Raw genomic sequence first — 24685 nt, forward strand, 5'->3', positions numbered from 1 at the left:
TTAACTTTTTGGATAGTGACCGTAATACATAATATTTTGGTTAATACAATGTTACCTCTTAACATTTGGAATATTTTGTTATTTAAACCAACAATAAAAAATAAATAAACTAATTTGCCAAGTGGACACCCAAACGATAACAAACGATACTTTTTAAACCTATAGACCTTAATTTACCCATTAGACGTCTATGAGGGACAGTGTCAAATGCTTTTGCAAAGTCCAGAAACACTAGATCCACAACGACACCCACTTGTCAATTGGTTTATAAACTTCTAGGGGGAATAACAGAGGAACGGCACAATGTAGAGTACATAAATATTAGAACAGTGGAGGTCCTACTCTCAGCCGACCAGCTATTTGAAGGGGCTCATATGAGCACCGCAGCCTCTACACTGTTTATATGGTTTTCTTTGTATGGGACGGTGGTGCAATATCTTGCAGTTACTATAAATTTATTGGTGTGCAAGTCCAAATTAAAACCAAAACTATGTAAACAATAAAGAGGCTGCGGCACTCGTACAAGCCACACGGCTCCTCTAATCAGCTGATCGGCAGGGATTTTGTCAGTCGGACCCCCACCGATCTAATATTGATGGCCATCAATTTTAAAAATCGGTTTAATGGAAGAAAACACTAGATAGATGGAATTGATATCAGACAGAACCACTAAAAGCTAAACTGTTCTTTACTATGGCATATGTAAAATAATTTCTCACCTGTTAAACACACACACACACACACACACACACACACACACACAGATTCTTATGGGCGCTGTATAGTCGATCTATAACAAGGCCGTGTGCAAAAGCCATAATTAAAATAGCAATGTAGTGTTGGTTACGTATACAATCCTAAAATACAATACAATTATTTGATCTAGCAACAAAATCCTCCTGCTATGGCACATGCCGGGACTGTATGTAACCTGCAGAGCTTAATAACCTCACTACTACCACCACCACCACTAAAATAAGTGACATCACAATGCAAAAACGTACATAATCCAGCCGCTGGGACATTGCGAGCTGGCTGAGACGCGGCGAGATGTACAATCGTTATTTTGCTTGCACATGACTTCACTGATTCCATCTGAATTTGTCAGTGTGAGAGAATTCAAGACCATCAACTGTGCCCTACTTCAGTCAGGCCGGGCACTGCTGGTTCTGTTTCCAGCTATCTATTATGTGTGACAGCAGAGCTCGCCGGGCCGGATGGCGGCTGATCAAGGTTTCCAGCAGTGTAAGGGCTTAGAGTTACATGTGATGTACAGACTTATTTATATTTCAACCAAAAAAACTACAAGATCTACTGCGGAAACCCCATATTGGAACCACTTCACACATTACATGAGGGAATTGCATTATCCGCAATAACCTCAATGGTGTTATTATAGGTATCACTCCCTTTACAGGCTGTACATTCACACGAGCGTAAAAAAAATGCACGGAAATCTGTCGGTGTTGCTTTTTAACATCAGTGCTTTGCGTGTTACTCCGATCGCACGTCCCCATACATTTCTATCATGTCGGTAGCACGTCTCCTTGTTTACACAGAGAGATGTGGTGCCGACAATGAGAATATTTTGTGCTGCATAAACGATACGATCAGCCAAAGAACGAGCCTTTGCTGATCGGGAACGAGTGCACATATGAAAGCTTGTTTGCCCGATTTTAGCAGACATTTAGCGAACGTTGATGGCCACCTTAAAGCAGTTGTCTGGCCACAAGGCGGTTTTTCATGCTGATGACTTATCAACCGGATAGGTCATCAGTATATGATCGTGGGGGTTCAGCTGTTCCGGCTGAGTCCGGGGATCGGATGTTATGCAGTGTTCAGTGCCGGAAGCAGAAGGCTCCGACTACTGCATAGCGGCCGTGCTGCAGAACTGCAACTCTGCTCCTATTCACTTGAATTGAAGCAGTACCGCAGGACGGCCGCTATACTGTGACCAGAGCCACCTGCTTTCGGCACAAAACTCCCATGCCCGTAGGCAGCCAAAGCAGCTGATCAGTGTCGAACCCCCACCGTTCTTGTACTAATAATCTATCCTGTAGATTGGTCATCAGTGTGAAAAATAAACACCCCGTGCCCGGACAACCCCTTTGAGCAATGCAGATAATGGAGCTTGAGAGCGACTTTACAACAGGAGGAACATGGTGCGGCTTATATCCTGTGAACAGAGGCCGGAGAGGAGCTGTTCTAACATGTCAATAGGCACCTTATCTCCATTCACAGAATACAAGCTGCTGTAAACTGTGTCATAATCGGTTGACTGCACTTGCAGTGAGGCGGAACGGTATGCAACTCCACAGGCAAACCTGTACCAAAATCTATGGTACACATGCAGATTTTGTCACACCTGTCACATATCAGAAATGTCTGCTGTGTGTGAACATGCCATTATTGTTATGTCTCCTGCTGATATTAGCATAGATTTTTTTTTAAAAACCCTGAAAAGCGCAGAATAGTGTCGGAAATTAAAGGCGATCCAATAGATAAAAATGATAACGCAAGGCTTACCAAAAAAAGTTGTGCAACCTCCAGGCACAACTCTGTAAAGCGCTTGTAAGGCCCTGTTCACATCAGCGTTGCCCTTCAGTTGAGGGGTTCCGTCAGAGGTTTCCGTCGGTTTAACCCCTCAACGGAAAGGCAACCTGAAACCTTAGCTTCTGTTTCCCTCACCATTGATCTCAATGGTGACGGAAACGTTGCTAAAGTTTTCTGTTTGTCACCGTTGTTTTGACGGAATCAATAGCGCAGTCGACTGTGGAAGAGCAACGCTGATGTAAACAGGCCCTAAGGTGAATAATTATCCAGTGAAGCTGTAGCTGCTCCAACCTGCCGATGTCTGAGCACAAAACCAAACAATGCAAGACAGGGTAGAGGAAAAGGCAGGGTTTCAAACGGGCACGGACATCGCAGTAGTAAACAAGTAGAAATGCATTACGAGACTGCTCCGGTGTCATCAAGTACCAGGGAGATAAGCGGTTATATTTTCTTCACGGAAAGCAGCGCTGATATCCATGGGAGGCAGAGAAAGCGTATTTTGCAGCGTTTTTTCACAGCGGCAATCAATGGCCGCGGGTGAAAAATGCCACGAATATCGGCGTGCAGGCAGAGCAAAATCTGCCTCAAAATTCCAAACGGAATTTTGAGGCAGATTTTCTGCCTGCAAAAAAAGTGTGTGTGAACCCAGACTTGGGGTCCATTCAGAGGCTGCAGTAAAGGTGTTGTTAAAACTGCATCCAATATCTGTATGTGTTTGTACCGTGATTTGGTACGCTTTTCTATGCGTTTGCAATAAAAACTCAACCGCATTGAAAAACGCATCAGATCATGATAAAACCGCATGCAGTTTTCGGGTGCAGTTTTTATCGCACCTCAACATCTGAATGAACCCCTAGTCCGAAGATTTTTTTGCCGACATAAATTGATTATAGTTCTATGACCAGTTTAAAAGTATGACAAAACTCAAAACTGCCCCCCCCCCCCCACCTTGAATTTTGTGTGTAACCAGTTCATAAATATTCAGACACTTTCCATTGTAAAACGCCAGATGCATGGCCAAGAAAAACTGCAGACCTAAGAAGAACGAGGTGTGAATAAAGGCTGAACAAAACGGCTACTGATCATAAAAGGTCCCCGACACCTATGGGAAGTGGAGGCAGCGTTCAGTGAAACGCACTATATACATGTCCTGGTGTTAGGAGGACCTAAACTTTCTAGTCAATTTATGGGTCGCAATTTTATTCATACTAAAGATTCCCAGAAATATCTTCGGCTACGTGAACACGGCCATTGTTTTAGTCAGTGTGCTACCCATTTTTTACGGCTAGAACACTGACCCATTTATTCCTATGGCCCCATGCAAACTATACAGTTTCTCCTGGATCTGTCTGGGGCCTTGGGACCGAGTCACAACATTCAGAGCAGGTCCCATTCCTGTCTTTATGTTTGAGACTCTGTCTCGCCCATTCGCTTATGGTGACGTGAAAGCCACGGACATACAGAATGGACGCGGAGGAGACACGTATCAGTTATTTATTTGCCCTGCAGAATACAAACTGTCGTTGTAGCCTTAGGCCTTATTCACATGAACGTGTCAGTTTTGCGCGCATAAAAAACACGTGTTTTTCTTGCATTGCATTTCCGTATGACTTCCGTGTACAGTGTATCAGCGTTTTTCACACGCGTATATCATCCGCATTTCACGCGTTTTTTTACGTCAACAAAATAAACTGAAGGTGTTTTTATTTTCCTCATCATTTCTTTGGCAACTGTTGCGTGACAAACGCATGGCACACGGATGTACGTCCGTGTGCCGTCCCTGATTTTCACGCACCCATTGACTTTAATGGGTGCGTGTTGCGCAAAAAACGCACAAGTATAGGACATGTCGTGAGTTTCATGCTGTGGACACACGCTGCGTGAAAAACACTGTATGTCCCCATTGAATTGCCTCCAAGGATTACATGTCACCCCATGTGACTGCTGCAGCCAATCACAGCCTGGCTGGAGGACACGCCACCATAAGTATGGGTAAGTAACACCTTCTTTCACGTACAGTTTTCCGCAGCGGACATTCGGGCCAAAAAAAACGCACCACAATTTGCTGTGGTGTTTCGACCGGAATTCTCTGCAGGCTCCAGATAAATGGAACAGATTTTCAGTCGCAGAAATTTCTGCAACAAAATCTGGTGTGTGAATTCACCCATATGTCTGTATTGACATGGTCAACCAGGCATAGTGATGGTCTTACCATATGCCAGTCACCATTATAACCGGTGTTTTAAAGGAGTTGTCAGAGATTAGGAAGAAAAAATGATTTATTTTTTTTCCCAAGATTTTTTTTTCCCTTCGATCGTGACCGTTTAACCCCTTAGATACCATAGTCACTATTAACTCCGGCATCTAAATGGTTTAAAGAGGGAGAGGGCTCCCTCTGTCACCCATCAACGGCAGGCAAATACAATTGCGGGTCACTGATGGGTTGCCATGGCAGCCAGGGACCTAACAAAAAGGTCAGTTTTAGGCCTCATGCACAAGGCCGCAGCAGTGTGCACGGTCCATGATTATGGCATGGACGGCCGCGGAGTTTCATCTGCAATTAACGGACCGTGCACACATTGATTTCAATGAGTTTGGACCATATAACGATATATCCTATTTTATTTTAGGTCCGGGCAATACACGGACCATGAAAACCACGGTCGTGTGCATTGACCCATAGGTTTACATGTGTTTTAGACTATACGCAACGGCTACTCCACAATTGCGGAAAGTATACGGCCGCAAAAACCTGTTCGTGTTCATGAGGCCTTTCAATGACAGGCAATAATGGTTTAATATACGAAATATACCAAAGCATTATACCAGCGATCAAAAGATCACATTGTGAAGTCCCCTGGAGGAACTAAAAAAAAAATGAATTTGAAAAAAATATATAAAAGCGAACAGTAAAAAAAAAAATATATATATATATTATTTATTAATTTATTTTATTCCCATAAAGAGCTATTTTATTTTGTAAAGTGCATTAAAAATATTTTTTTGAGAAAAAAAGACAAATACGGTATCGTCACAATCATAACGGCCCGAACAATGAAGTTAAAGAGGCTCGGTCACCACATTATAAGTGCCCTATCTCCTAATGTAGATAACAGTGGTTTTTATTTTGAAAAACGATCATTTTTGAGCAAGTTATGAACAAATTTAGATTTCTGCTAATGAGTTTAATGACCAAGTGGGCGTTGTACAGAGGAGTGTATGACGCTGACCAATCAGTGACCAATCAGTGTCATACACTTCTCATTGTTCCAGCCCAGCATGATCCACAGCACAGTGTGATTGTGCAGTGAAAGAAGCTGGGCTGGAATAATGAGAAGTGTATGAGGCTGATTGGTCACTGATTGGTCAGCGTCATACACTCCCCTGTACAACACCCACTTGGTCGAAAGTAAAAACACGCCCAGTTGGGCATTAAGAAAGCTCATTAGCATAAATCTAAAAAAAAAATCGCTCATAAAGTGGTAAAAATAGATCGTTTTTCTAAATAAAAAGCATTACTGCCACCTACATTACAGCACCGATCTCATTATATAGGAGATAGGGCACTTATAATGTGGTGACAGAGTCTCTTTAACATGTTATTTAAAGAGGCTCTGTCACCAGATTTTGCAGCCCCTATCTGCTATTGTAGCAGATCGGCGCTGCAATGTAGATTACAGTAACGTTTTTATTTTTAAAAAAACGAACATTTTTGGCCAAGTTATGACCATTTTTGTATTTATGCAAATGAGGCTTGCAAAAGTCCAAGTGGGCGTGTTTACAGTAAAAGTCCAAGTGGGCGTGTATTATGTGCGTACATCGGGGCGTTTTTACTACTTTTACTAGCTGGGCGTTCTGACGAGAAGTATCATCCACTTCTCTTCACAACGCCCAGCTTCTGGCAGTGCAGACACAGCCGTGTTCGCCAGAGATCACGCTGTGACGTCACTCACTTCCTGCATCGTGTCGGACCAGCGAGGACACATCGGCACCAGAGGCTACAGTTGATTCTGCAGCAGCATCAGCGTTTGCAGGTAAGTAGCTACATCGACTTACCTGCAAACGCCGATGCTGCTGTAGCCTCTGGTGCCGATGTGGCAGACACGATGCAGGACCCGGGGCAGTAAGTGAGTGACGTCACAGCGTGATCTCTCGAGAACACGCTGTGTCTGTGCACTGCCAGAAGCTCGTCCTGCAATAAAAATATGGCGGCATTGAAGGAAAAAAAAAAAAAAAAAAGTTATGGCTCTTACATAGCATCGATGTAAAAACAAAATTTTAGTACAAAAGGTGCTTTTATTGCGCAAAAGTAGCAAAACATAAAAACGACCCTCCAACGTCCTGCAGCCCTGGAATGACGTTATTGGCTGCATCGTTAACATGGGATGAAATGTCATCCCGGGAGGCCGGCCTGGACGAAGAAGCACAGAATTTTGGGTAAGACCCCCCTCCGCAATACAAAAGCAGAGAATGCGCAAATACAATTGAAATGCTGAGGATTAACCCCTTCCCGCTCCTTGACGTACTATTACGTCATGGCAGCTGTATCGTTCGCGCTCCATGCCGTAATAGTACGTCTCGGGAGTAACGGCCGTTTCGGCCGTCCTCCCGACACATACAGGAGCTGTGACAGCTGCTGTCTCGTACAGCAGCTGTCACAGCTCCTACAGCGGGGACCGATCGCTGTGTCCCCGCTGATTAACCCCTTAAAAGCCGCGTTCTATAGAGATCGCGGCTTTTTAGGGGTTAAGCTGCCATCGCCGGCCTGCTACGCGATAGCGGCCGGCGATGGTGACTATGGCAACCGGACACCAAACAATGGCGTCCGGCTATGCCATAGACGGAAGCCTAGTGGGTCCTGACAACGTCAGGACCCACTATGCTTGCTGTCAGTGAGTAGCTGACAGTTCTAATACACTGCACTACGCATGTAGTGCAGTGTATTAGAATAGCGATCAGGGCCTCCTGCCCTCAAGTCCCCTAGTGGGACAAAGTAATAAAGTTAAAAAAAAGTTAAAAAAAGATGTGTAAAAATAAGAAAATAAAAGTTCTAAAAGTAATAAAAGTAAAAGTCCCACTTTTTCCCTTATCAGTCCTTTATTATTAATAAAAATATATAAACAAACAAATAAACTATACATAATTGGTATCGCCGCGTCCGTAACGGCCTGAACTACAAAATTATTTTGTTATTTATCCCGCACGGTGAACGCCGTAAAAAAAAATATTAATAAACCGTACCACAATCACAATTGTTTGGTCACTTCACCTCCCAAAAAATGGAATAAAAAGAGATCAAAAAGTCGCATGTACCTAAAAATGGTACTGATCGAAAATACAGTTCGTTACGCAAAAAAAAAGTCCTCGCACGCCTTTATTGATTGAAAAATAAAAACGTTATGGCTCTTAGAATAAGGTAACACAGAAAGTGAATGATTGTTTACAAAACGTATTTTATTGTGCAAACGCCATAAGACATCAAAAAAAACTATAAACATCTGGTATCGCCGTAATCGTATCATCCCGCAGAATAAAGTGAATATGTCATTTATAGCGCACGGTGAACGCTGTAAAAAAAAAAGTATACAAAAACAATAGTAGAATTGCTGTTTATTAGTCACCACGCCACCTAAAAATGGAATAAAAACTGATCAAAAAGCCGCATGCACCCCATGAAAACTGCAATGGATTCCTCAAGGGGTCTAGTTTCCAAATTGGGGTCACTTTTGGGGGGTTTCCAATGTTTTGGCACCACAAGACCTCTTCAAACCGGACATGGTGCCTAATAAAAAAGAGGGCTCAAAATCCGCTAGGTGCTCCTTTGCTTCGGAGGCCGGCGCTTCAGTCCATTACTGCCCGAGGGCCACATGTGGGATATTTCTCTAAACTGCAGAATCTGGACAATACGTATTAATTTGTGTTTCTCTGATAAATCCTTTTGTGTTATAAAAAAAATGGTATAAAAAGAGTAAATTTCACCTCTACTTTGCTCTAAATTTCTGTGAAACACCTAAAGGGTTCATAAACTTTCTAAATGCTGTTGTGAATACTTTGAGGGGTCTAGTTTCTAAAATGGGGTGTTTGATAGGGGTTTCTAATATATGGGCCCCTCAAAGCAACTTCAGAAATGAACTGGAACCTAAAAAATAAATAAATGAGGCAATACTTCGCTTCTTACATTATACTGATAATGAGCCGTGCCCACCCCGAGATGACCCCAGTTTTGACCGTTTGTATAAACGGAGACCCCTATTAGACCGTTCCAGTGCCCGGTTTTCCCAAGCATACACCCCCGAGAAGTGTTTTTCTATTGATGAGTCCCTGGTACATTTTAAAGGGAGGGTTCAATTCCGCCAGTACCTGCCAGGTAAGAGGGCAAGGTATGGCGTGAAGATGTATAAGCTGTGCGAGAGTGCATCAGGGTATACCTACAGGTTTAGGATATATGAAGGAAAGGCCACCCCCAAACCAGACTGCATCCTGGAGTACAATAGGTACATGGGAGGGATGGACTTGTCAAATCAAGTCCTGAAGCCCTACAGCGCCATGCGGTGTGGTATAAGAAGCTGGCCGGGCACATCATACAGATGGCTTTGTACAATGCGTATGTGCTACGTCGATGTGCAGGCCAGAGGGGAACTTTCCTGGAATTTCAAGATCTAATCTTTAGGGACCAGGAAGGGGGGGCACCCAGTACTTCTGGAAGCGAGGCCACACGCATCGTACCAGGGCAACACTTTCCAGGAGAAGGTCCCCAAACCGGTGGAAAGGGAAAGAGTCAAAAGAGGTGCAGAGTCTGCTATAAGAGGGGGATAAGGAAGAACACAATATACCAATGTGACACGTGTCCCGAAAAACCAGGGCTCTGTATAAAAGATTGTTTTAAAATGTATCATACATCCCTTGATTTTTAATTTACCCTGATGCACTCCGCACAGCTTACCCCCCTCATCTTTCCCTTCTGAGCCCTGCCGTATGCCCAGGCAGCTGATAACAGCCACATGTAGGGTATTGTCGTACCCAGGAGAACCCACATTACAATTTAAGGGGTGTATATCTCCCGTGGCGCATGCTGGGCACACTATATTGGACACTGAAATGGCATATACATATATAAAATTGCAAATCTCACACTGCACCATCTGCTGCGCATTATCTTTTACACAGTACCTGTGGGGTCAAAAGGCTCACTACACCTCTAGATGAATGTCTTAAGGGGTGTAGTTTTTAAAATGGGGTCACTTCTCGGGGGTTTCAACTGTACTGGTACCTCAGGGGCTTCTGCACACATGACTTAGCACCAGAAAAGCTCCAGTAGGCCAAATGGTGGTCCTTTCCTTCTGAGCCCTCCCATGGGCCCAAAGGGCAGTTTATCACCACAAATGGGGTATTGCCGCACTAAGGACAAATTTGGCAACAAAATGGGGTATGTTGTTCCTTGTGAAAATAAGAAATTTTGATCAAAAATGACATCTTATTGGAAAAAATATAATTTTTTTCATTTCACAGCCCAATTCAAATAGGTGCTGTGAAAAACCTGTGCGGTCAAAATGATAACAAAAACCATAAATGAATTCCTTGAGGGGTGTAGTTTCCAAAATGGGGTCACTTCTGGTGGGTTTCCATTGCTTTGATACCTCTGGGGCTCTGCAAATGCGACATGGCACCCGAAAACCAATCCAGCAAAATCTGGACTCCAACAAACACATAGCGCTCCTTTCCTTCTGAGCCCTCCCATGGGCCCAAACGGCAGTTTATCACCACAAATGGGGTATTGCCGCACTAAGGACAAATTGGGCAACAAAATGGGGTATGTTGTTCCCTGTGAAAATAAGAAAATTTGATCAAAAATGACATTTTATTGGAAAAAATATCATTTTTTTCATTTCACAGCCCAATTCAAATAGGTGCTGTGAAAAAACTGTGCGGTCAAAATGATAACAAAAACCATAAATGAATTCCTTGAGGGGTGTAATTTCCAAAATGGGGTCACTTCTGGTGGGTTTCCATTGTTTTGATACCTCAACGCCTCTTCAAACCTGGCATGCTGCCTAAAATATATTCTAATAAAAAAGAGGCCTCAAAATGCACTAGGTGCTTCTTTGCTTCTAGGGCTTGTGTTTTAGTCCACGAGCGCAGTAGGGCCACATGTGGGACATTTCTAAAAACTGCAGAATCTGGACAATACATATTTAGTAGTGTTTCTCTGGTAAAACCTTCTCTGTTACTAAAAAAAAATTTAATAAAATTGAAATTCAGCAGAAAAAATGAAATTTGCAAATTTCATTTCCAATTTGCTTTAATTCCTGTGAAATGCCTGAAGGGTTAAAAAACTTTCTATATGCTGTTTTGAATACTTTGAGGGGTCTAGTTTTTAAAATGGGGTGTTTTATGGGGGTTTCTAATACATAGGCCCCTCAAATCCACTTCAGAACTGAACTGGCACCTTCAAAAAAAGGCTTTTGAAATTTTCTTAAGAATATGAGAAATTGCTGTTTATGTTCTAAACCTTGTAACGTCCAAGAAAAATAAAATAATGTTCAAAAAACGATGTCAATCTAAAGTAGACATATGGGAAATGTGAACTAGTAACTATTTTGGGTGGTATAACCGTCTGTTTTTCAAGCAGATGCATTTAAATTCTGAAAAATGCTATTTTTTGTAAATTTTCTCTAAATTTTGCAATTTTTCACAAATAAAGACTGAATATATCGACCAAATTTTACCACGAACATGAAGCCCAAAGTGTCACGAGAAAACAATCTCAGAATCGCTTGGATAGGTTTAAGCATTCCGACGTTATTACCACATAAAGTGAAATATGTCAGATTTGAAAAATGGGCTCTGAGCCTTAAGGCCCAAACTAGGCTGCGTCCTTAAGGGGTTAAAAAAAAAAAAAAAAACACGCACCACATTTTTTTTCTGCTCATCATTTACACAGCATGTGCATGAGATTTGTTTAAATCTTACCCACTCTGCTGCTACTGTATTATGTTGCAGATTTTCCAGAACGAAATCCGCAGTATTTACGCTACTTGTGAATTTACCCTAGGCCTGTAATCTTTCAATTCAAAACCAGATTACAGTTGAAATATTTAAAAAAAGGGATACGTTTTCAGATCCGTTTCTTTTGACGGTATTTGAAAAAGCAACAAAAACGGACAATGTGAACCCAGCCTTAGGCTATGTTCACACAGAGTTTCTTGCAGGTGGAATTTCTGCCTCAAAATTCCGTTTGGAAGTTTGAGGCATATTTTCCTCTCCCTGCACGGCGAAATCAATGGGAGGTCAGAGGCGTAAACGTCCGAAGATAGAAGCGACATGCACTTTCTCCCGCGTGGCGGTTTTACCGCTCGCGGGAGAAAACCGCCCCCGCCTCCCATTGAAATAAACGGGAGGCATTTTCGGGCTGTTTTTGGCGAGTTTTGAGGCACCGTTTCCGCGTCAAAAATACTCTGTGTGAACATAGCCTTAGAACGGTTAGGATTTATTTTTGGTTTTGCAATTTGTCAATAAGATTTTGGCTGTCTAATTTTTGGCCGAGAAAAAAGAAGGCGGCGTCTGGCAGCCCTGCGGGGGATGGGTGATGCTGGCGGCAGTACTTACTCATATCTCAGGAGGACAAAACACCCGAGAGCCCTTCCAGTAATAAAATCACATGGAAAATCATGTCCCGTATGCAAATACACATGTAGATGCAACCTGAAATAAATCCTGAATAGAATAGTGAGATTATATATATATATATATATAGACTATTACACCGACTTCCACTGCATCATCTATACTGGAGGTCCGGTGTCTGACGTTTCCCCTCCCTGCTCACATGCTCCGGCCTCAGTCCAAGGGAGTCCATTCACGCATTGAGGTGCGGTTAGGAACGCATCCGAAAAACGCATGCGTCTTTACAAGGATTTTGGTGCGTTTTCTGTCGCGGTTACATTTATTAACGCAACCGCATTGAAAAACTCACCAAATGGTGGGAAAAAACTATGACTAACTGCACCTCAAAGGGTAAATGGACACATTTAGGGCTGTGTTCACACAGAGTTTTTTGCAGGAGGAAAATTCCTCCTGCAAAAACTGCTCCAGACGTTTTTTGCACAGTGGTTTGACAAAAACTCGTCAAAACACTCAAGGCGTTTTTTTCCTGTTTCTGACTGATTGAAATGGGGTTTTGGAGGCAGAAACCACCTCAAGATAGGTCATGTCGCTTCTTATTACCGCGACGCGGTTTTTTTGCTCGCGGTAAAAAAAACTTGTCCGCCTCCCATTGAAATCAGTGGGAGGCATTTTCGGGCGGTTTTTGACGAGTTTTGCGGAGCGGTTTCCACGCCAAAACTCGTCAAAAAAACTCTGTGTGAACAGGGCCTAAGGCCTTATTCACACGAACATGTCCATTTGGCACGCGTAAAAAACGCAGCATTTTTCCGCGTGGCATCCGTAAGGTGTGTGTTTTTTTACCTGCGTATGTCATCCGTTTGTCACACGTTTTTTACGTCAACAAAAAAAACAAGGTGTTTTATTTTTTCTTTATCACTTCTTTAGCAACCGGTGTGTGTAAAACACAGACAGCACACGGATGACGTCAGTTTCGATGTCCGTTTTTTTCATGCACCCATTGACTTAAATGGGTGAGGGATGCGCAAAAAACGCACAATAGGACATGCAGAGAGTTTCACGCAGTGGACATATGCTGAATGGCCCCATTGAATTGCATAGGTCGTGTGACATCCGTTGTTTTAACGCGCGTAACACAGACATGAAATACGCTCGTGTGAATAAGGCCTAAGGCTACATATGCATATGTTGCATCAAAACACAGAATTCCACAGGTAAAATCAGCACTTAATATTGCGTTTTTAGGTGCAGATTTCGGAAAGTTATGTTGACATGTTGCAGATTTTATAGTCCGCACTGTAGGTCGACGTGGAGATGAGGTTACTTGCCACCAAAGGTTAAAACCGCATTTAAAATATTTTTAAAAAATCCAAAAACTGCTGCTATTCCACGCACAGGCATTATTTTGTTTTTTTGTAAACATGAATCTATGGGCATTCATGGGTTCCTCTAACGGAAAGGTCTAACGAAACCCATGAACGGAAGGCCGATACTGATGTGAACAGGCACTAATAGGTGGATTTAACCCACTCAGTCCTGCTGATCTCACAGCCCCATTGACACATCGGTCTTATGTTTATGGCCAACTTAAAAAAAAGAGAACTTGCCATTTTTCTATAGTATTCACAATGGTATTTTGGTGCCTAATGCCAATATGCAGCAGAAATATTAGAACATTACAGCATTTTTAATACAATAATTACGCTATATTTACAGGAAATTCCTTTCTAAAACTCACTTATGGCATATACACAGTACATGCCAGAAATGACCGACAGATGCCGGTCCCATCTCAAAAACAGGGCCATCTGACCCCTAGCTACTGGCGCTGGACTACCGCCACTGTCTGACGAGGTGGCCGGGTTATCCGGAAACAGTAGAGCGTGTTTATCTATGCTGTTTTCGGAGAACCCAAATTCCGGGACAACTCGCTGTTTCCGCAAAGCGCATTCTTATATGGGAATCCTGGAAAAAACGTAGAAAGACGCGCTGGGCTGTTTCCGGAAAACCCGGCCACGTTGTCAGAAAATAGGATAAAGGGTCTTGTTCTAGAGATAGATGGGGGTCCAGGTTTCTATCAGACATTTATGGCATATCCTTTAAGGTAGGGTTTACACGTTCTAGTAGTGTACAGGTGAAACACATTAAAAACATGTTACACCTGTTTAAAGAGACTGTCACCAGATTATAAGTGCCCTGTCTCCTACATAATGTGATCAGCGCTGTAATGTAGAGAACAACAGTGGTTTTTATTTAGAAAAAAAACGATCAATTTTGACCAAGTTATGACCTATTTTAGATTTATGCTAATGACTTTCTTAATGCCCAACTGGGCGTTTTTTAGCTTTTGACCAAGTGGGCATTTTAAAGAGAAGTGTATGACGCTGACCAATCCGTTTCATACACTTCTCTCCATTCATGTACGCAGCACATCGTGAACAACGCAAGATCACGATGTGCTGTCACTTAACTCACACATTAACGTTACTGAAGTGTCTTGAGAGTGAATAGACATTGCTTCCAGCCAGGACGCAATGTCTATTCACAATGCCAACACTTCGTTAAGGTTTGTGTGGGACTTAATGACCGCAAGCGTGATCTCGCGAGATCATGCTGTAAGCTGTCATTTACAGCGTGATCTCGCGTTGGGCACTCCGTTAGGGGCCTCCGAAATTACTGGAAACAATAGCTAGCGTAGTATGATGCGTTATTGTTTCCAGTAAAACCACGGACACCACGACAAAACCCATTAAAGTCAATGTCTTCCGTCGGTGGTGTCCCTGATGCAACTGAACTGTTGCTTCCGTAATTCCCTTATTCTGCTTCTCTGACAAATAAGAACAGAATGGCCGGATGCAGATGTGAACAGGGCCTAAGGCCTCATTCACACTGCAGTATTTGTAAGCCAAAGCACAGAAGTGGTACAAATCTTTCCATTCTGTTTATGCTCCACTCCTGGTTTTGACTTAAAGAGGCTCTGTCACCACATTATAAGTGCCCTATCTCCTATATAAGGAGATCGGCGCTGTAAAGTAGGTGACAGTAATGCTTTTTATTTAGAAAAACTATCTATTTTAAACCACTTTATGAGCGATTTTTAGCTTTATGCTAATGAGTTTCTTAATGCCCAAGTGGGCGTGTTTTACTTTAGACCAATCAGCGTCATGCACTTCTCTCCATTCATTTACACTGCACTAGCGATAAAGTTATATCACTATGTGCAGCCTCATACACAAAGACTAACATTACTGTAGTGTCCTGATAATGAATATACATCACTACCAGCCTGGACGTGATGTTTATTCAGAATCCTGACCCTTCTGAATCTTTTCTGTGAGATTCCAGCAAAGCAAACATCATCTCGTGAGATTACGATGTAACTTGTCATTTCAAACGAGATTATGCTTGCCTTGCTGGAATCTCACAGAAAAGATTCAGACGTGTCAGGATTCTGAATAAACATCACGTCCAGGCTGGTAGTGATGTATATTCATTATCAGGACACTGTAGTAACGTTATAGTGTGGTTATGAGGCTGCAGATAGTGATATAACTATATCGCTAGTGCAGTGTAAATGAATGGAGAGAAGTGTATGACGCTGATTGGTCACTGATTGGTCAGCGTCATACACTCCTCTGTACAACGCCCACTTGGTCGAAAGTAAAACACGCCCACTTGGGCATTAAGAAACTCATTAGAATAAAGCTAAAAATCGCTAATAAAGTAGTAAAAATAGATCGTTTTTCTAAATAAAAAGCATTACTGTCACCTACATTACAGCGCCGATCTCCTTATGTAGGAGATAGGGCACTTATAATGTGGTGACAGAGTCTCTAAAAATACTGAGGCCCCATGCACACAACCGTAGATTTCATCCGTAATTACGGATTCATTCATTTCTATGGCCGTTGGACACCTTCCCGTATATTTACAGGAATGTGTCCGTGCCGTAGAAAGGCTCCGCAAAAGATGGGACGTGTCATATTTTCTGCTTTTTACGGACCGTGCTCCCATACTATCCAAAGGCAAAATACTGCCATGTAAAAAGGCCTAAGGCCTCATGCACTTGACCGTAGATTTTATTCGTAACTATGGACTGTAATTACGGAACCATTCTTTTCCATGGTCGATGGACACCTTCCTGTATATTTACGGGAAGGTGTCCGAGCTGTAGAAAGCTTCCGTAAAAACTAGTACATCCTATTTATTTATTTTTATGGTCCCTGCTCCCATACTTTATAATGGCAGCAGGGCCAGAAAATACGGACGACTGTCCGCGGCCATCCGTAGCCGTATTCACGGACTGGGATTATGGCTATGTGCATGGGGCCTAAGGCTATGTTCACACAGGATATTTTCAGGCTTACTCCAGCACATAAAATGCTCGTATTATGCAGCAAAATATACATGAAATTCGCTTGCACCCTGCACACAGCTTTCCATGGATTTCAATTAGAAATACACTGTATAGTTTATACGAGGGATTTTAACGCTGCTAAATTAAAGTGACAAACAAAAAGATGCTTAAAAAAAAATGACAATTCACTTCTTGAAGTGTTATAAGAGCGGGTCTCGTTCTGGAGGACCCGCATTACATGGACAGCCCATTGATATTAATGAGAACAGTGGAAGACATCATTTGTGGTATGATGGCGGCGCTGCAGGGAATTGAACACTTGCTCCCAGGTTCCACCACAGATCACAGATGATCGCTGGGGGGTCCCAGCACTAGGACACCCTGTAATCAAATCATCCTCCAGGGACGACTCCTTTAAACTGGCCATAGACGGAAGAATATCTTGGATTAAAACAGATCTTTCCCTGATGCAGGTAGCAAATTGAGGATCGCCTACATTGGAAACACTTGTATCTACCTCTCAGCTGTGCGAAGTACTCGCGGTTCTCAGCCCCTGGATGTAAACAAGAACGATCAATTTACTGCCAGCAAGCAAAGTTATGGAAGATGGCGAGGAATTGGAACAAAGTATATTAGAAAGTTACAGAACGTTTCATTATATTCTGATTAAATGATTATTCCCAATTTAGACATTTATGGCATATCCACAGTAAATGACAAATATCTGATAGACGTTAAAGGCCGGAGTGTTGACCCGACCCCTGTGTTGCATGGTGCGGCGGCCGCTGGCTGCAGATCCCAGGACAGATTAGTGGAGAGGGGGACCCTGGTCTCGATATGTGGCTAACTGTCTAATTCCAGAGTACCCCTTTAAGATAAAAACCCCTTTAGGGCTCATGCACACTTCAGTGAAATATTTCAGTGTGCTATCCGTTTTTTTTCATGGATAGCACACTGACCCATTCGTTTCTATGGGGCCATGCACACAGCAGTTTTTTTTGCGGATGGGTTTGTCAGTTCCGCAATTTATAGAACAGGTCCTATTCCAGTGCATTTTTGTGGATCAGACTCAGCTATGGTATTCATTGGTCTATTAAAAATACGGACGATACACAGAAGCCATCCGTGTGCGGTTCCGTGTTTTTCGGCCATATAAAAAGGTCATGGGTGCGTGCAAAAGCTAAGCAGCAGTGCATCGTAGCCAGACACATCCACCCACAGACATACAAATTTACTGCTGATCACACGTAAAACAGCAGTTTTACCCAGAAAACCTCACGGCCGCTATGCGTGACCTTACCCTTACTGGATCGCTTTCCGTAGCGAGCGGACGCGCACAGTAATCGACACTATAGAATTCATTCTCCCATATTATAGGTATTGCAACAAAAACTCAGTGCAACTTAGTATCTCAATTACCACAACGGGTTAATGCCAAATGACGCTGCAAAAGTAGCAAATAACAAGAGACGGAGGAGGAATATTTCTAAAAAAAAATCCTCCAGGACACAATCATAGAGAACATATATATTGTACCGACAGTGTCATATGTGAAGCAAATATTATACCTGTGACCTGTCAATGGCGTGCAACATTTTTTTGCGGATAATACGGACGCACTGCTTGAGAAATACATCACATGACTAACAAACCACGCCCCTAACGACAAAAAAGAGGCTAGCGCTGTTTTATATAAGGGCGCACGGTAAAGTTTGCACCATTCTTACGCCAGGGCAACATCAAGTACTACTGTAATCTCTGCCGGGGTCTGGAAAAGCTGGGTGTCAACCAACATATATGAAATCCAGTAGTCACCCAACTTCACCAGAGTCCAGAGTGGTAACCTTACCTACTCATCATCTGCTCGCAGTACATACATAGGCAGGCTTGCCTTTCAGGGCTCTAGGAAAGTTGGATGCTACCACTTTAGAAGCTGCAAGAGCAGTCCTGTTATTTGTCACCCAGCTTTCCCAGGTGCAGATGACAGAGGACATGTCAAGGACTTTTACGTCGCAGATCATGTGTTTTTAGGGGGACGTGCACTTTACCCCGCTGCTCCTGTGACCTGGGTGACAATTACAGGTGCCGTAATAAAACGCATACGACTGTCGCTTCCTGTGTACAGGTGGGCACCTGCAGCGGACTACCTGTAGTTGAAGTGTGCTGTGCCAGGCATGGTGGGTCACAGGGCAGTGTGCTCAGCAGGAGTTATCCTCCACAGACCCTGCCATCCAAAGGCCGCACCGCATCCCCGGCCTCTCGTACTGCCCCTTACCGCAGAGAATCCACACCGGCCCGCAGCCTGCACCCCGTCCTCTCCTCCAGATGGCGCGCTCCCCCTCTGCACTCAGCCCTTTCCCCTCAGATGCAGCTGCCAGTTCTCGGTCACCTACCATGGTACAGATAGAAGCGATCCTGGAGACTGTCATTAGGATTTCCATCCGCCCGGCGCCATCTTCACCCTTATCACCGCCAGCAGACAGGCCGGAGCCGCGCACTCCCGACACCCGCGGGCACGATGAATTAGGGCGCGGGCGCGACACTCGGAAGAGAGGGAGGGGGTAGTAGTACATGTGTATGTGGGGCAGGCCCGCTGCATGGTCATAGAGAGTGGGGAATGTAGTCATTTATCATCACTATTACCTGTTATATATATATATATCTATATCTATATATATATATATCTATATATACCAGTCCATATAATCTATCCCAGGTGCCCATACCCTCCAATACCTGGAAATCCAAGATAGGTACAAACCAGAATACACCGTGCCGAAATATTCACAACCATTACCACGTTCTCTCTACATTTAGCTAAGACCCTGTTCACATTTGCGTCGTGGCTTTCGTGTATGTATGATGCATACCGCCCAGCGCCCAGCGCCCAACTAAACCCTTTGACTTACAATAAGTTCTGCCAAGGTATCTATCGTTTTGACTGGAAAAATAGTGCCTTTTTCTCATCACATTTGACACGCTACGCGACGTAACCCCCGCCACGTAGATGTGAACATAGCCGGGAAATGACCCCTGACCTATACGACTAATAAGTGTCCCTTTGGCATATATATTTGCCTCAACTGTATTAAAAAAGCGTATTAGCGAATACCATACAATGTTATGCTTTTAAAAAAAAAAAAAAAGTGCACTGTATCATAATGCCCAAATGTGATGTGAACCTAACCTAAGCCGGGGATGCCCCCATAAGGAGCCTATTGCTCGTATATATGTATATTCACACGCAACAGAATTGCTGCAACTGTTCCATACATCTGAATGGGGTTTGCAAAAAGCCATGCACATGCTGCAGAAACCACCACATTTAGATATATGGAACAGATTTTCAGTTGTGTTTCCACGGGAATGGGTCGTCTGTGTCACCCCAGTGCTAGGTCAGGAGTGGCACGGTTTATAAAAAGGCCTTATCTCCCGAATTCTAAGCATCGGTGACAGTCCCAGAAATCAGAGATTTATAGCCACGAGACAATGTGCTTTCCTAGTGCCGCTGCCACTTCGTTCTAGTAATTGGCAGCACTCACAGTGGTCAAATACCTGTCAATAAGCCACCAATGTCTGTGATAAGGCTTCGTTCACATCTCAGTCAGGGTCCCGCTCTGACGGAGCTTTCCCTCAGAACGGGACTCTGACTGAAACCACTGATTTCAATGGTGACGGATCCGGTGCCAATGGTTTCCGTTTAGACAAACAGATAAATGTGCGGAGCACAAAGAAGTCCCCAATTTCCCAGCTGCTATAGAAATGTTGTATTAATTAAAATATAACTTTTATTATTTTGTTTAGAAACAGGTTATAGCAGATAGAGTAATAATTGTACAATAGTAGATGAATTAAAATTGTCAAGGTCGGTTAATCTAACATTTGAGATCTGGTGTGTATTGGATCTCAGGAGTGAAGTGTGGCAGGCATGGGCGGCAGCTGCAGACTGCTCGAACAGCCTCTAATGTCACACAGTAGAAGTTCATTTATAAGACCGGCAATGATTAAAAAAGCGCTAGCCCCCCCGACATGTTTCGCTGCAGCAGCAGCAGCGTCCTCAGGGGATAATTTTAGGGCTATTACTCGCGCGCGCAGATTCCTCTTCCTGATATAGTTGGGGGACACACCTACCGCGGTGTGTCATCCCCGGTGAGTGGCCAATGGAAATTGTGGAAGGGGACAAGCCTTCACAGTGTTAGACTGACACTGAGATCGGCCTGTACGATGAGATGGCCATTAGCCAATCAGAGGTCGTTTTTGACGCATGCGTATCATGATCACATTGGATGATAGAATTTCTAAGGGACCGCTGTCTTCATTGAAAAACGTGATGGGAGCTGAGAGATGCGCTGTGTGTACTGGCGCATTAAGACTGGCAGCTGCGTCTTAGTTCCATTCACTAATGGTAAGATAACCAATTATGTGTGGCCATATTAGAATGGTTTCCGTTTGTCTCAGTTGTGCAAGGGTTCCGTCGTTTTGACGGAATCAATACCGTAGTCGACTACGTGGGGTGCAGCGAGAGCACTCCCAGCACTTTTCTACTGCTGTTCAGCTGCCGGTTCTTGACTGGAAGACAACTGAAAAGCAGTGACAAGTCCAGCATTAGGACGTAGTGTGCGGCGGCAAGCAGGGTAAGTATATGGTCTGGTCTGAGGACTGAGTATTTTTCTTTTTATCTGATGTGGATTTTAAATAAATGTGGGGATCTGGTGTGAGGTCTGTATTAGGATCTTCGTACCCGACCTGACATGGGCCGCATAAACGAGCGCCGATCAACAAGACATCTCATTGATCGGCGCTCGTTTGCTCTTTTTACAAGGTGCTATGTACAGGGACGAACAATAGTTACTGATCGTCCTCATACATTTCTATCATGACGGCAGCCAATACCCAGGGAGATACGCTGCCGACAACAATAATATTTCTTGCAGCATAAATGTTACAATCAGCTGATCGTTGCCCTGTTTAGACAGGGCAATGATCAGGAACGAGCGTTCACATGAACGATCATTTACCTGATAATTGGCCTGTGTAAAAGGGTCGTTCATTTAGGATTCTAGTCTGCGGTCTGATTAATTTAGGGGTCAGGTCTGCGGTCTGATTAATTTAGGGGTCAGGTCTGGGGTCTGATTAATTTACCGGTCTGGTGTCTGGATTAATTTAGGGGTCTGATTTGGGGTATGATTAATTTAGGAGCTGGTCTGTGGTCTGAATTAAGAGGTGTCTGGTCTGGGGTCTGAATAAATTTAGGGTCTGATTTAGGGGGCTTGTCTGGGTTCTGAATTAATTTAGGAGTCTTTATTTAGTGTCAGATCTGGGGTCTGAATTTATTTAGGGGTATGGGGTCTTAATTCATTTAGGTTTCTATTCTGGGACCTGAATTTATTTAGGGTCTATTCACACGACAGGGTCCAAGTGTTGGCCGATAAAAACGTCCGTTTTCCGCATTCGTTTCCATTCCAAGCCGTGTTTCAGTTTTTAACTGCCGATTTTGACCCGTTTTGCATCCGTTTTTTTTCCCTGTCCGTTTTAAAAGAGGATGAATTTCAGTTGTCAATTATTTGCCACACACTGTCCTCTGTAGATAATGTCACACAGCTCCCTGTAGATACTGCCACAGCCCCTCTGTAGATGCCAGACACTGTCCTCTGTAGATAAATAATAATAATCTTTATTTATATAGCGCCAACATATTACGCAGCACTTTACAATTTAGAGGGACCATGAAACAAACAATATCAGACATGACATAGTGACAAAGTTCATTTACAATTCAAACCTGGGGAGTGAGGACCCTGCTTGCAAGAGCTTACAATCTATGAGGAAATAAGGGAGACACAAAGTGTAATAGTGTTTGTTCTGTACAATGGTCCGGCCATTTTTTATACACATGGGGTGGTACACAAAGCTGCATGATCCGGTCACCAGCCAGTATCCGTGTATGAAGGACATGAAGAGAAGGAGTGTGAGGGAATCTTATTCTGATGACTAATCTAAAAGGAGGGCCATGGAAAGGAGTCAGATTAGGGAATGTTATAGGCCTGTCTAAATAGATGTGTTTTCAGGGCACGTTTAAAACTGTGAATATTGGGAATTAATCTGATTGTCTGTGGTAGCACATTCCAGAGGACGGGTGCAGCACGAGAGAAATCCTGGAGACGGGAGTGGGAGGTTCGGATTATGGAGGATTTTAATCTAAGGTCATTGGCAGAACGTAGAGCCCGAGTAGGGTGGTAGACAGAGATGAGGGAAGAGATGTAAGGAGGTGCAGCACTGTGGAGAGCTTTGTGGGTGAGAGTAATAAGTTTGAATTTTATTCGGAAGGGGATGGGCAACCAGTGCAGTGACTGGCACAGGGTAGACGCGTTGGTGTAGCGGTTGGTCATAAAGATGAGCCTGGCTGCTGCATTGAGGATAGATTGGTGAGGGGAAGACCGACTAGTAATGAGTTACAGTAGTCAAGACGAGAGTGAATCAGAGCAACAATGAGAGTTTTGGCGGTTTCCTCCGTAAGAAAAGAGCGGATTCTGGAGATGTTTTTGAGGTGAAAATGACAGGAGCGTGAAAGTGATTGTATGTGAGGAGTAAAGGAAAGATCGGAGTCAAAAATAACCCAGAGACAGCGGGCATGCTGCTTAGGAGTGATGATAGTGCCACACACAGAGATGGAGACATCAGGTTTAGGGAGGTTAGTAGATGGTGGGAACACAAGGAGCTCAGTTTTAGAAAGATTCAGTTTCAGATAGAGAGAGGACATGATGTTAGAGACAGCGGACAGACAATCACTGGTGTTCTGTATTAGAGCAGGGGTGTTGTCACGGGAAGAGACATATAATTGGGTGTCATCAGCGTAGAGATGGTACTGGAAGCCAAATCTGCTGATGGTTTGTCCAATAGGGGCTGTGTAGAGAGAAAAGAGAAGCGGACCTAGGACTGATCCCTGAGGAACCCCGATAGCAAGGGGAAGATGAGAAGAGGTGGAACCAGCAAATGACACACTGAATGAGCAGTCAGAGAGATAGGAGGAAAACCAAGAGAGAGCCGCGTCCTTGAGGCCAATAGAGTGGAGCATGTTAAGCAGGAGTTTGTGGTCTACAGTGTCAAAGGCAGCAGAGAGATCCAGAAGAATCAGGAGAGAGGATTTACCGTCCGATTTAGCCGCCAAGAGATCATTTGAGACTTTAGTAAGGGCAGTTTCTGTGGAGTGTTGAGTGCGGAAACCAGATTGTAAGGGGTCAAGAATGGAGTTAGCAGAGAGATAGCGGATAAGGCGAGAGTAGACCAAGCGTTCCAGGAGTTTGGAGATGAAGGGCAGATTAGAGACTGGCCGGTAGTTAGCAGCGCTGGATGGGTCAAGAGTTGGTTTTTTCAGTAATGGGTGTATAATGGCATGTTTAAAAGCGGAGGGAAAGATACCAGAGGAAAGAGAGAGGTTAAATATTTTAGTCAGGTGACCAGTGACAGCTGGGGAGAGGGACTGGAGGAGGTGTGAGGGGACAGGATCACTAGGGCAGGTAGTAGGACGAGAAGAAGAGAGGAGCCTCGAGACTTCTTCAGTTATTGGGTCAAATGCTGAGAGTGAAGAAGAGGGAGTGCGGGAGGGAAGGGGATCGATGTTACTAGGGGACTGGGAGATAATATCATGCCGGATGTTGTCAATTTTAACTTTTAAATAATTGGCCAGGTCTTCAGCACAGAGATCTGTGATTGGCTTCTGCACTTTAGGACTAAGGAGGGAGTGAAAAGTATCAAAGAGGCGTTTTGGATTATTAGATAGTGTGGAGATGAGAGAGGTGAAATAGACTTGTTTGGCGCAGTGAAGGGCAGAGTTGTAAATTTTGAGCATAAATTTGTAATGGAGGAAGTCTGCAGCCAAATGCGATTTTCTCCACAGTCGTTCGGCACATCTCAAGCACCGCTGAAGAAAGCGGGATTGAGGCGTGTGCCAGGGTTGTCGTCGTCTTTGTCGGGTGGTTTGGAGTGTAGGGGGGGCTGCTTCATCCAATGCATTCTTGAGAGTGTTATTGTAAAGTTTGGCAGCCAGATTGGGACAGGAGAGGGAAGAGATAGGGGACACTGAGGACTGTAGACGGTCTATGAGTTTCTGAGTGTTAATGGCCTGTAGATTTCTGTATGTCTGATACGTAGGGA

At 43.7% G+C, this 24685-nt stretch overlaps 1 protein-coding gene across 1 annotated transcript in view; it reads right to left on the reverse strand.

Moving 5' to 3' along the window:
* Positions 1 to 19028, reverse strand: part of USP12 (ubiquitin specific peptidase 12) — a 66865-nt gene extending 47837 nt beyond the window's left edge. Inside the window, exon 1 of the mRNA XM_075851667.1 lies at positions 18925 to 19028. Within this exon, the coding sequence (XP_075707782.1) occupies positions 18925 to 18972 (48 nt within the window). The 5' untranslated portion in view covers positions 18973 to 19028. The remainder of the gene's footprint in view (positions 1 to 18924) is intronic.
* Positions 19029 to 24685: the final 5657 nt, after the last annotated feature.

Source organism: Rhinoderma darwinii, chromosome 2 (genome assembly GCF_050947455.1).
Source record: "Rhinoderma darwinii isolate aRhiDar2 chromosome 2, aRhiDar2.hap1, whole genome shotgun sequence".
In the NCBI taxonomy this organism is placed as follows: domain Eukaryota; kingdom Metazoa; phylum Chordata; class Amphibia; order Anura; family Rhinodermatidae; genus Rhinoderma; species Rhinoderma darwinii.